Source organism: Xiphophorus maculatus, chromosome 13 (genome assembly GCF_002775205.1).
Source record: "Xiphophorus maculatus strain JP 163 A chromosome 13, X_maculatus-5.0-male, whole genome shotgun sequence".
Taxonomy (NCBI): domain Eukaryota; kingdom Metazoa; phylum Chordata; class Actinopteri; order Cyprinodontiformes; family Poeciliidae; genus Xiphophorus; species Xiphophorus maculatus.
This window is the reverse complement of record NC_036455.1, coordinates 23,217,018-23,231,138: the sequence shown is the minus strand read 5'-3', so window position 1 is coordinate 23,231,138 and position 14,121 is coordinate 23,217,018. Positions and strand designations below refer to the sequence as shown.

The window sequence follows — 14,121 nt, the reverse complement described above, 5'->3', positions numbered from 1 at the left end:
TTTGCAAAGATGCAAATGAAGATGTCATTAAGAGGATTTTCAAAAGAGTGTCAGTCAGTCCAAAGGGAGTGGAGAGATCATTTACTCTTTCTCTGCAGCCTGGAAGTAAAACATTTACGGACCAATAGCGTTCTTTGAATCGATAATTGGAGACGGTTGATGTAGGAAACCTAGAATAATGTTTTGGTCAGATTAGAACAAAACTGAATTTAGCAAGCTGCAGTTACCCAATCATCCCAATCATCCCATAAAGGAAGCAGTATGATGCTTCGAAGACGCTTTTCTTCAGAAAATCTGCTAAAGGCTACAAAAGACATCAGATTGGGTTAGAGGTTCACTTCCCAGCAAGACAAAAACACTAAACCTCCAGAGTTATAATAAAAATAAAAACTCATTCACAGACTCTTTGGCAATCCTTTGGATAGTCAGACGCTCTCCTTCTAGTCAGACTGAGGTTGACTTGTTTTGAAAAGAAGAATAGAGAGAAATGACAGTCTTTAGATGTGCAAAGCTGGTTGAGACATACCCCAAAGGACCTGCAGTTGTAGCTACAGCACAAGCTGCTTCTACAAGATATCGACTCAGGGGGCTGAATACAAATGCACCTCACCCTTCCCGACGAAACGCGCTGAAGTTTTTGATCTTGACATGAAAAAAATGTGAAGTTCTCCCACGGATGTTTGTCTCATCAACTGGGTTAGGATGCAGGGGGTGGAAAAAAAACTCACCCAACCACTGACCCGGGGTCGATTCCCAGAGATCTTCTTTGCTCTAATCAGATTACAGTCCACACAGATTAGACAATCACACGCAACTATCTGCCAGCGCGCGCCGTCCCCAGCGCTGCTAGCTTGCGTGTTTGGGAATTACCTGCTTAACGTAAATCACATCGGTGTAACTCAGCCTGATTTTCTGATCTGGCCTTCGAAGCTCCTTCGCATCGAGTGTGACTCATTGAGGGCCGCCCTCGGTTAAGGCGCTGCTCTGGCGGGTGAGCGTGAAATAAATTACAATTCGGAGCAGTGGAGAACGGCAGAGGCACCCCCCGCGGTTGGAACAGCAGCCCGGCAAATTGCTTTATCTAAAACCGTGATATAGAGTTGAACCTTTCCAAAGAAAAGGGTTCGCCTTTAACAGACAGAAGCGCGTTTAATGTCTGCTTCTGCTGCTTCAGTGGAGGTATTTTGTGGCTTCTGATACATTAAACATAAGACGCATTGTCGGAGTCCGTTTTCCGATATCCTCTGCAGCTCCTCTGACAGCCTTCGTGTCTTTGTGTCTGCAAATTCAATTTGCTTCTCTTTCAACCCAAGGAGCTTCACTGCTATAACCGAATGAAAGGCAGAGTAATGGTATTATGAGCCACAGCTCTGCTCATCTCCTCTCCTTCTGAAAATGCACTTTATGTATATAAACGGCATACAACTCTCTTTAGAGCTCTCCATCCACACCAGCTGACCAAAACAAATGTTTTTAGCAACAAAAGCTCATCCTTTTTAGTTTCTGATCTGGACGACAAAAAGAAAGTTTGGCGTTTTCGATCTATTTCTCTCAGCACCTTCTGCTCTGCAGCTTTTTCCCCCCGGCTGAACTTACTGTAGTCGACCCACTTTGCACTCCGTTCGCTTGCTCCTGACAGGCAGCTAAATGAAAAGGGGAAAACGATGACATTGGGGCTGTGATTGCTGTGTCAAAGTCATCATTTTACTCTTCAGTGATTCGACAACACAAACACCTCCCTGTAGTGCGAGTGGCATTAAGTGCAGCGACATTTTAAATGACCGAAAGCAGAAAGGCAAAACACTCTCCTGTTCTCAAGTAAAAGGGGAAAGTTTGCTAGAAACATGCCTATAAAAAGTATTTCCCCTACCTTGCATGTTTTACCCCTCTGGTTGCTTTTTACTTTCAAAAAATAAAAAAGTGCTCTCATATGTAGATTTTGTTGGGGTTATGAGAGCGCGATATGACTCGGGGAACTGAAACCGTATGCATTGTCTGAGATATATTGGGTGCTGCTGTTGATTTGATCGTTTTTTAAAGCTTGCTTGCACTTGAAACCTGTGGCCAGTTTCATTTTCATTTTTGACCAAAATGTGTTCAAGTGGAACTTGAGATGCAAACACAGCATCCTTTACAATTATTTGCAAATGTAATAAAAAGCCTTAAAATAAATGCTTGTTACGGAAACTACCAGGGCCATGACCTTAAATGTCTCACTTAGTGGTACAATAATAAAAAAAAGATTAATTAACTTTCTAGTTCTTTACACATCTGTTCAAGGAATGTTTGGAAAAACTACTTAGGCCCTTACAGATTTTTGTTTCAGATTTTGAAATTACTTTTAATACCAGACAAATATAGCATGGTAAAATCAAAAAGTTTCCTAACGATTGTTTCATTAAGAGAAAAAGATTATCTAAACCAATCTGACCTTTTCATAAATAAAGTAAATGCAACAACTCCCGTCAAGCTTTTGATGTAAAATGTATTTTACGTCGCTGTGGAGCAATTTTAACACACAGTTTTATAAAATGTTATTTATTCGGTCACATTGGATGGCGTTTAAGTATAAATGATCTTTATGCGGACTTTGGACTTTGACAAGACGACTCCAAACTCTTTGTTTTATTTATTTTGAGCTGTTTAGAGTTGGACCTTCTGGGTCCCTAAAAGGATGAAATGGGAATCACGCCTTAATAAAAGTTTAACTTTTTTTGTCTTCTGTCAACTGAATATTTCTCTAAAAGTCCCCGGGTAAATCAAGGATGTTGTATTTTAGCAAAAGTGAATCTTTGTGTTTTGTTTAGTCAGCAGCAGTGATCTTCTCTCCCATGAAGCTGACGATGGAGATCAGTTTTTCCCATCTCTGACCTGTTCATCTCTGTTTTGTTTTGATTGAATGTTGGCAAAGTCTGCAGACGAGACGCAAGACACAACAAAGCACAGATCCTCCTAACTCCCGTTACACACCATCAACGTCTTATCTCAAAGACGTTGATGGTGTGCTACCGGAATGAATAAATAAATGGAAAAATCTTGAGAAAATATTTTGTAAATCATCATGTCATGTCTGGAAATGTTTGCGAAGTACAACAAAATTATTCTTTTTAAAAGAAAAAAAAAAAATCCCTAAACTTCCTGAAATGTTTTTTTTATTGACGCTTTTATTTTGACATTTACCAGCGTCACCATGACATTTTCTACGTTTTTACTTCCATATTTTCCAACTCACTATGTTTCAGACAAAAAGTGAGAATAACAGATGTGTATTTGCAAAGTACGGGGAAAATAAAATGTTTTTAAACTTTAAATGACAGGAAGATTTGTTTTCTGAGGTTATATTTCAAATTTACATCCAGCTGCTTCCCTCCGTAAACCCGAGTAGAGGAAGTGGTTTCATTTGCATGTCTGTCACTAATTCTTTTATTTCCTCTTTTCTCCTCGTCTAGCCTCTGACATCGGCGTGAGGCCGACGACAGCTGGCGTGACCTTCACCACGGAGGAGCCCATCCTCTTCTCCACCACCCAGGCGACAAGCCCCGCCCCCTCAGCCTCACCTGCGGCCGAGCCCAGCTCCAGCCCGGAGGATGTCGTCTCCACCGTGTTTCCCACCGAGGCCGACGGAGAGAGCGGCATCTACGTGGAGATGGAGAGGGAAAAAGAGAGGGAACTGGAGAGAGAGAGACAGATGGCAAGGGAAAGAGAAAGAGAGCGGATCAGAGAGATGGAAAGAGAGAGGGAACGGGAGAGAGAACAGGAGAGAGAGAGAGAGCGGGAGAGAGATAGGGAGAGGCAGAGAGAGCGGGAGCTGGTGAGGCAGAGGGAGTTGGAGAGAATCCGGTCGGCTCAGACCACCGCCGCCCCCCGCTCGCCCGCCGTCTTCCCCGTGTCCACCACCGGCCTGACGACCAGCGCCGTGGAGAGCGCAGGGCCCTCTGCTGGCTCAGACGACCTGCTCGGCCCGGACGAAGGCGAGGAGGACGTGTACCTGTCGCCGGAGCCCAGCTCGGTTTACCCCGGCTTCGACCTGGAAACCACCACAGATTACGATTACGACGCGCCCACCACAGCGGAGACCACACCCGAGCCCACGACAGCCGCACCCACCACCACAGCTGCGACCACCGCCAAGACCAGAGTCCCCCTCAGGCCCCGGGTCCCGGCGTCGAGGACAACTCAGGGCGTCCCGACGGAGAGAACGACCCGCCCACAGCCGCCCGCAACCACACAGGTGGGGAAAAGTTCGGATTATTCATCTGTAATCATCTAGATTGCAATTTTGCTACCAACAATGTTCAACTTTTACGTTTGGTCAGATTACAGCCACTAATTTTTGTTTTATTTGTATTTTGTGTGTTTTGAATCCAACACAAAGTAGTACATAGATGTGTCAGGAAAAGGATTCATCTGTACAGATTTATATTTTAAGTTTAGTATAGACTCTACTTAGAGTTTACACTGAACTACAGACATTACTGCCAGATTGAAGGAGAAAAATTTAATCAATCATTCATCAATCATTATCAAAACGTTGTAAGAAAACATATTTATTGTTAGGCTTTAACTATTACTTAATGTTCTACTTAGAAACTAATAAACTTTCTTAGAATTTATACTTTTCATTTTATTGGCTAGTTTTTAATATGCTCCAAAATTCAGTTTTATGGTGTAGAGTTAAAGCATGCAGTAAAAACGTCCGTTCTCCCCTAAATGATGCTGCTTTTACGTTCCTGCTCATGCATCCGGCCGCTGTGGTTCACTTTACAACTTCTGGATCTGTTAATCGGTGCCTCTAATGTAATGAGAGCTCAACAGTGGTTGCATTGGTGCGGCTTGATGAGCTGGGTGGGAGGAAAATGCAACCGCAACTCCAGTCTTAGGACGTTCAAATTACCAAAGTGTCAGTCGGGCTGTGCAGGCTGCTGGTTTCAATGATTACCAACCCTTATCGTTCTCTTCACTCTCCTGGGAGTCAGCCACGCTGGAGGAACATTTCTGATCACTGATAAACGGCAACAAACGTCTCAAAATGCAGAGAAACGGAAGCTGAACACAGATATTTTGGCAAGCGGCCAGCAGACGGACAAAGTGACTTAATAAGCCAGCTGACAGGATCAGAGCAGAGATCCGACAACCAACAGCTGAACTTTGCGGAGCAAGTAAAGGGCAAACGAAACGACTAACAAGCAATCCTGATCATGGAAATGAAACGGAAAAACCACTAAATCCATACAGAAACACAGACGTTTCAGACCATGACAAGATGTACATCAATTTAAGAAAAAAAAGAAGCTGTAATTGTTCCACTGTGGATCTTGCTCCACAATAACCGTTTCGCATATCTAACCAAACCATGAAGCTAAGTTTATCCCAGGTTAAACTCAAGCTGTTCCTCTTGCTGTTTACCTCAAAGCTGATCAACAGTTACGTTAACTATGTGCTGCAACCTCAACATGTTTGCATTTCTTTTCAGATTCTGTTGTTGAAGTATGATTTATAGTGTAATATATCATTTTGTATACGCCTCATCATACCTATATGCACTCACTCCCATCTGATGCTAATGTTAGCTAAGCTCTGCACTGGTGGTGGCGACATCATTCAGTCGGATAAACCCCCTGGAGGAGATGGTGATGGCACTTCTGAACATCATAAAACCTTCTTGGTGACTCCAAGTGTTTTTCTTTCAGCTACATCTGAGATGAAGGAAGGAAGGGGTTAATGATACTTTTTCAACCGAGAAGAGAATAATTGCTAGCACATTTGCCCATCTTTGATCACATTTGAAAGCAATGTTTTTACTTCTCCTCCTACTGCAAAATGATGTGCTTCTTTGTGTTACTCTGCCATCTAAAATAAATCATACACTGGAGTTTGTAGGCTATAACATAGCAAAATGTGAAAAACATGCAATATTTTTTTGCGAGGCACTGTGTGTGACCATGTAGAGTCGCTAGGAATGTGTACAGCAGTAGGAGTGTGTGAGTTTTTGATTGACAAAAAGTCCTGCAGTGCTAATGGTCGTAGTGACAGATGAACATGTGGCTCATTTATAAGTGTCAGAAGATAATTTATCCAGATCAGGCTTTGGGTAAACAGCCAATATCTGTTAATGAGATCACTTCATTGGTTTTGACAGTGATCAAATAGCCCTTATCTCTGGTTCTTATTGAGCCATGTCCCAGTGAACGTCATTAGATAAAGTTTAAGAACAAGCAATGAATTCAAAGAGGTTTTGTTCAGTGTTCCTGTGGTTCACTCTGTGCAAAGATCTGACCTTCTATCTGTGTGCAAAACGCCACCGTTCCTCTGATTCAGTCCATTCGTTTCCAGCAGCACCACGCATTTATACTCGACGGCTTCTCCACGTCACGATTAAGCTGCCACATTTTATGAAGTGTGTATGTTTGTTTGACAACAAGCCACTTTTCCTCCTGATCAAGACACAGAGACTCTTTGTTTGCAAATGCCAGCATGGGTCATGGAAAAACTCTCGCTGCGGATCGGTTTCCGGGCAGCGACTCTGCGGAACGAATTTAATTGCATCAAATTCAAAATGTCCTGTTAAGGTTTTCCTTCTCTGTCTTCGACTTAGGAGGGAAGCAACGAGGTGGGCGCCGCAGGCCCGACCGGAGACTCAGAGATCAGCAAGAATCGCCGGAATAATCTCGGCTTAATGCCCGACTTCAGCGGGAACACGGTGGACAGTGGCAGCTCTGCTGCCCAGCTGCCACAGAAGAACATCCTGGAGAGGAAAGAGGTCCTAATAGGTGAGTAAGAGATAAATCACCTGTTTAGAAGAGCAGAAAACATTTCCACGTTGCCTCCTGGATTCTTTTTCTGCTTCTTTCCGGGGGGCTGCTAAGAAGAACTAGCATTACCGTAACTCTCACATAGATCAGATTGATCACCATGCTGCTTAGCCCCATTTGATCCACTGAAAACAAGAAATCCTCCTGTTGGGTTCGCCGACCTCTTTTCATCCCCCCCACTGTTTTTCTCACCTTCTTTTTTTCTTGGGGAAAATCTAATTTATTTCCAAGCGTCCCCCCTCTCTTTTTTTTTTAACTTCTTCTTACCCCAAAGAGCTGCTGTAGAAAATGAGGGAGCAGCCATCTTGCCTGACCTGACTGGCTCTCTGTCTCTCCTTCAGCTCTTCTGATTGGTGGACTGCTGGCGGTGGTTTTTGCTGATTTCCTGGTCGTTGGTAAAGAGCAGGAGGCAACAGATTTTAGATTAGACTGTGCGCTAGACGTAGAGCTGTGTTTATGATTAGCTTTCTGCCTTCTTTGTAGTGAAAGAGAAATTGATGCTGCTTTATCTGGGCACGTCCATCTTGTTGGGACTTGTTCCTGAGATGGTCCCAGTGAACTTATTGCTCCAACTAATGAAACCCAGGCTGGTTCCTCGTTGCCGTTTAAAATCAGGCATTATTACTGCTTGGGAGCTCAGTGGATAAATTAGTGTTGTGGTGGTCTCATGTTCAGCTTTAGCCAACGTTTGGATTAAAAACCACACAATGTTTCACTCCAGAAACGGATAAATGTCTCTATATTTGTAAGATAAATATTTAATTTAAATGGCCTCTGTTTTAACATCAACAGCAAAGTTAGAGTTGAATTATTCTCCTTCTGGTCAGAATATCTCATACGCACTCCTGCTTTTAAAAAGAACTCGGCGCACAAGTCAGAATTTCTATTTAAGAAAAAGTTAATTTATGTAAAACTTTTTACAGATAAGAATCACAAAGTGCTTCAAGGAATAAAACGTCAGAGCAAAATGATTCGGCTATTATAAACGAATGAAATTACTGAAAAGAGTCGGATAAAAACAAACACGGCAAGGAAACTACGGAAAACAATCAAATCAAAGCTCTATTGGAATGTTTTTATTAATAAAAGGGCCTTCAGGTGTTTTTCCATAATAAGACAATATAGTGTTTATGCGGCAAATAGACACAAGATGTTTGTTTCACAGTCCTGAGAGCCATCGATTCTCGTACATTGAATATCTAGTGCGTGGGACAGGCAGTAACCTTTGACCTGTTGATGTTAGTTTCAGCAGAGCAAACGCATAGGAACTCGGCCATCTAAGCAGGGTTCAGATGTATACATACACCCACACTAATGGTTGACCCTTAGCAAGTTCCACTTTAACCACAGCCTTTATGTTGCTACCAAGAAGCTTGAGGTGTAATTCTGGCTGAATAGCTGACCACTTCTCTTCACTGGTAGAGTTTATTTAAACTGGTTGGTTTCCAGGCACTGACGATGCTTTGACGCATGATCCACAAACTGGTGTAGGTTAGAAGTTTAACGCTGGCCCGCTTTATCCCTTCATAAACAAGTTTTGATGTGTTTGGGATTGTTATCCTGTTGGACGCGGCACCGTGTTTACGTTTTTCTTGTCGGTATCTGACAGTAAATGGGTTAGCATGTTTGACAACAACACAAGAACCACCATATACTCAAACCCATCATAACCCCAGGTCAAGAGTTGAAGTATTAGCTTCCCACAAGGGGAGGCCCAAAGTCAGAGGAGTCTAAGAACCAGAGAGGTTTTTCATCAAAAGACGAGTATTATGTCAAGATTAGGCTTTGAGAACGCTGTGTTAGCTGTTAGACATGTTGGTAGCATCATGCTAACGGTGTCTTTTACCACTACAGCTATGTGATGCTTCTCCAACTGCAGTCTTCATTCATTTGACTCAGATGTTTTAGAGCAGGGATGCATCTAGAAACTGCAGGACAGGGGCTCTTTAGACCCCTGAGGAACATGGTGGAAACCTCGACGCAGCTAGTTGTTTTAATGGGACAATGATCCCAAGCAAACATCAGAACTGGTTTTGAAATGGATAAAGGAGGCTAATATTACACTTCTGAAGTTGCCCTGACTTTAATCCTGTTGAAAATTTGTGGACTACACTTAAAAGCTGCATCTGTGGCAGGAAACCAACCAGTTTACATGAGCTCTAGAATTTCTGATCATAAGAGAAGCTTGCTGATGTGCAACTGACTAAGAGACATTTATCCAAGTATTAGTGCGGGTGTTCAATCCGGGTTTGATGCTTCTGGATGAGAGAGGATCAAATATGGTCCAGATTTATATATATATAAAAAAAACCCCACCTTGGATATAAAACTGAATTATAAGCTGTTAATCACATACCAATCTCAATCTGATCAGCCACCCATGGTATACAACAATCGCTTGTTACGATCATAAGTAGACAATAAAGAGAGCTAGTTTTGATGCAATTGACAAATGCATTTTTTTTTTGTCTTGTGACGCCCACTAAGTCATGCCAGCCTAGGCAAAAAGCCATCTACATAAACGATTGCAGATATAACCTTGACTTTACAAGGTTTCACAGAGACCTGACCTTACTAGCAACAACATAAGAGTCACTGGACATCAGCTAGATTCTCTTTCATTTTCCTTCAAAATAACAAATTATTTTCAGCTTTGGCCTGAACTCAAACCATTAATAACAAGAAAGTTTCTGATTGTTGTCGACCAGAAACAGATTTGTCGCTCTCAGTAACAGCTTGGTGACGTGAGGAGCTACAGGTGGAGAAATTAACACCATCCCCATTAAGTTCAGCTACTCCTTGCACCTCTGCAGAGATGCAATTTAGCACAGAGCCGTTGCAGCGGAGTGTGTCTGCTGGCACACCCAGGCTCATCAGTTTCCACTTAACAGAAGGTGATTGTGATGCTGTGGTAGATCTGCTGTGCTGTCAGAGCAGCGTAGGCTCAGTAGGTGCAGCTTTCCAGTTTGAAATTACAGATCTGTTTCTTTTCTTCTCTGTTTTTTGTTTTGTTTTAGCTGTGATCGTGGGAGGCGTGGTGGGCGCCTTGTTCGCCGCCTTCCTGGTGATGCTGCTGGTGTACAGGATGAAGAAGAAGGACGAGGGCAGCTACACGCTGGAGGAACCCAAACAAGCCACGGTCACCTACCAGAAACCCGACAAGCAGGAGGAGTTTTACGCATAACCCCTGGATGCCAGGGAGTCGCACCTCACACCGGGCTGGGGGCGGGGGAGAAAGAGTGAGAGAAAAGTAAAAGATACTCTAAAGCGCTCCCCCTCCTCCTCTTCCTCCTTCTTCTTCTTCTACTACTACTATTACTCGCCCCTTCATCCCGCTCCTCCCCTCTTATCTCCAAAGCGTTGAGAGCGCCTTCTCTCTGGGGACTTTCTTTTCAATGAAAACGACAAAATAAGGACAAAAAAAGGACAGAAAAATTCAAATATATTCAGAAAAAAAGCAACATACACACAAGATGTTTTTAAAGTAACTGTTGTTGTTAATATTCTGCAGATTCTCTTGTTCTGTATGTAAGGATATGATAATTTTGTAAGAAAAGAAAAAAGACATTCTCCTAATCTGTGTTTTCCAGCACAAGCAAACAAAAACCCACCCCTCCAACCCCTTTCTGTTTTTATGGAGCAAATAAAAGAGAGAGGAGAGGAGGGGGGCGCTAAGAAGAGGAAGCCATGACTTAACAGAGGGTGGGGCCTGACGCTGCCCCTAGTTTCCCCTTCCCCTAAAACAAAAAATAAAAATCCCAAACACCGAGCGTCTGGTTGGCCGAGCAGAGTCCAGGGTCAAAGGTGAGAGGAAAGGTCTCTTTTGTGCCTTCCGTCCTTTTTTTTTTTTTTTTTTTGGTGCTCAAATATTCACACACTGACATGAACACAGGCATATGCACACACACGTCTGCACACAGACACCGGAGTCTGCTGGAAGGTGGCTCTGACCTCTCGCTCGGCTCGGCCAACCAGAAAATGCCGCGCCGTGTTTCAGTCACGTCGAGCTGTTAGCCCCTCTGCTCCTCTGGGCTGTGCAAAGACTAGTTATTGATAGTAGTAATAATAATAACGATCAATAATATATCAATGCTTCAGGGCTGGATGTTGAGGAATTATTGTGATAATTATTATAATAATAATAATAATAAAGCGGTAACAATAATGATGATGATAAAACTTAAACAGGAGGATGTTGTATTTAGCATTTAATGAAAAAAGAAAAAAAAAACGTATATATGTAAATATCAACGTATCCTTTCTGGCGTCACTAATCATCTGCATGATCCATTTTTTGTTTTTTAATCCATCACGTTCATCATCACCTTAGACGAGCTGTGCTCTTGTCGCGTGCACGCACACACTCTGCACACACAGATAAAAACTAGCTGTGCATTAGAAACAGGCCACACAGACTTTGAATCATATCATCCGAACGCATTTCAGAGCCACTGTTGTCGTCGTCGTGACAGAGCGAGGCCAGGTGGTGTTACTGATCAGTTATCAATCGGTCTGGTTCGTTTTGTGTATAAGCACAATTACAGCGCCTTGCAAAAGTATTCATACCCCATTCAATGTTTTTCTGTTTTGTCATTTTACACAGGCGAACTTCTCTGTACCTTACTAGGATTTTAATTCCAGAGCACCTTCTTTCTTTTTACTCTTCCTTCGGCAATAGCTTTTTTTCTTGTCACTTTTCCATAAAAGCTGTGTGAGAAGCTCCACTAATTCTTTATTTTTGACATATTCTCCTCTAGAGTCACCACAAGCCTCTTGGCTGCTTCCCCGATTAATGTTCTCGGCCAGTTGTGGTTGACCATCCACTCCTAAAATACACGAAAGTTTATGGCAGTAACATAGCAAACAATTGTAAAAGTTTGATGGATGTGAATATTCTTACAAGGCGCTGTGCATGTACAGTCTTCTGTGTCATCCGGAAAACATCTGCCCTCTCGAGCCGTCTGCATGCCTCGCTTTTTTCTTTTGTTTTTGTCCCATCCGCCGCTGATCGGCTCTCGGTTTGAGGATGGGAGATGTTCAGAAGTTGCTCCCATGTGCACTGAGTCAAAAAAAAAAAAACAAACAAAAGAAATTATTACATTTGTTGGTAAATTTTTGTTAACGAGAGCAAAAGTGATCAACCTTCACCCGCCGTGGGACCATTTTGAGGGGCAGACGATCGGGGATCCCTACTGCGATCTAAGAGATTGTAACAATAACCACACACCAGTGCGTCTGGGCTAGTAGCTTCTCTTATACTCAGTACTGTAGATTAAAAAAAATGCATGGGAGTCAAAATTATACTTGTCTGACTGTACGTGTGGATGTGCGCGTGTGTGTATATTAAAAATTAAAGAGGGGTGCGTTAAAGTTGGAATGTACTGTGGTCGAGAGTGTGTTTACCTTCTCCAGCAGTTCTCACGCTCTTCCACAGACGGGTAGCACACCTCCTCCACTCCTGTGTGTTAAGTCACCTGCCACCCCCCTTCACCAGTGTGTGTGTGTGTGTCTGCATCTAATCTGAACCCGCCACCTCGACTGTAAGCGTGCGTCACCTTGGTATTTCACAGCAGCTCTTGTGTACATGACACTAGCCTGTCCTGGTGTGTGTATGTGTGTGGGGGTGTTTTGCATGTGTTTCATCTGCTCATTGCTGAATGTGGGGCCACTCGTCCCTCAAAGTGGCTCTCACACATGCTGACTGTGTCTTCTCACTGTCTGGCTCGTCTACCTGTCCGTCCGTCGTGGGACGGCTGGACAGACGAGGCGCCACTTTGTCACAGGCAGGAATGATCTAAACACGTACTGTCTTTTCTAAAGTGACTGTCAAAAAAGTCGTGCGTTTGTACCCATCTAAGCCTGCGTAGCCAAATAATGAGTGTGTGTGTGTGTGTGAGGGAGACTAGAGATATTTGTGTATATGTGAGTCTGAGTGCGGATGTGCGCGTGTCTGTGTGAAGCCCAGTGGAGGCTACACTCCTCTATGTTTGCTGTTCCCATTCCTGTTTTTATACATTTGCATTTTTTTAAGGCTGAGTTTCTGTCATTGGCTGAGTGAGCGAGAGGAGGCGGATCCTCCACGCCACCGCCCTGTCACTAATCTGCCACTCTGTTCCAAATAAAAAACAACCTGATTGGGTAAATGTGTTCTCTCTTGTCTTTTTAATGTTCCTCCTGGAGCTCCTTACTGAGTCACATTAGAGTTGCAGTATGTAACTTTTATAAATGATTTATTTTATTTTATTTTTTACATGTTTCTTAAAACTGTCTTGACGGAATAGAAGAAATCTCATAATCTGGGAAAACCTTCTCCCAGTGCTAACTAGAAGCAATCAATCAGAGCCAGGAGGCGGGTCTTATCGCTGTCAATCGCAAATCCCTCTCATCCCCTCTGCTGCTGCTACAGTTTTCCCCCCCCCATCAGCAGATTCTGTTGTGAATAAGTTGTTTCTTTGCTAATAGCACATTGAGCAGCGGGTACATTAGGTTGATTGACAGCTCTAAGCCCCTCCTCCTGGCTCTTATTGGTTGTTTTATGTCGGGAGCGGTGCATTTCTTCGGTCGGCAATAATAGTTCAGAGAAGAGGTGGAGAAGGTCAATCTTTTCACAGATTTGTCTCGGAGCTTATTGTCATGACAGACAGTTTTAATAAATCTGTAAAAACATATTAATTATAAAAGTTACATACTTGAGCTTTAAAGGTGGATCTATAATCTACCCAACAAACTCCACTGATTTAGTCTGAGGATCAAAATCATCTGATATAATATTTACTTACAGTGGCTTGCAAAACTATGTATGCCCCTCAATTTTTTCCAGTTTGTCGCATTAAAACCAGAAACTTCAATTTATTTTGAAACCAAAATAAAATATTATAGAAATATGAAGTGGAAGACAAAAGACACTTTTGCCTGTAATTACAGCTGAAGGTTTTCATCCAGGAGAGGGAAATTTTTGTAAAATAGCTCAAGCTCAGTTGGACTGGACTTATTCCTTTTAAATCTTAAAGGTTTATTAGAAAGAGGAGTTTTCTTTCTGATTAGCAGACTTTAATATAATCTTCCAACATTGTCTAAAGCGACAGTTTCCCAGGTTTCAAATGACTCTTGGAATACTGACAGTTTTCTGCTCATAACGCGTTTAATTTTAAACAATTTTGTTCAAACATGTTCTTGTTTTAACCAAGTTTAAGAGAAAAGTTGGTGTTTGCTTTAATGATGCGCAAGTTGATGGTTTAGGCGAAGTTTTCTCTTTCCATGGCAGAAAAGGAATAGTTAAAACATCAGATCCTTAAGATGAAGAAGAAAA

At 42.6% G+C, this 14,121-nt stretch overlaps 1 protein-coding gene across 1 annotated transcript in view; it reads left to right on the top strand.

The window, feature by feature from the left end:
* Positions 1 to 12,959, top strand: part of sdc3 (syndecan 3) — a 53,459-nt gene extending 40,500 nt beyond the window's left edge. Inside the window, exons 3-5 of the mRNA XM_023345006.1 lie at positions 3,450 to 4,231; positions 6,596 to 6,770; positions 9,830 to 12,959. Coding sequence (XP_023200774.1) covers positions 3,450 to 4,231; positions 6,596 to 6,770; positions 9,830 to 9,996 — 1,124 coding nt within the window. The 3' untranslated portion in view covers positions 9,997 to 12,959. The remainder of the gene's footprint in view (positions 1 to 3,449; positions 4,232 to 6,595; positions 6,771 to 9,829) is intronic.
* Positions 12,960 to 14,121: the final 1,162 nt, after the last annotated feature.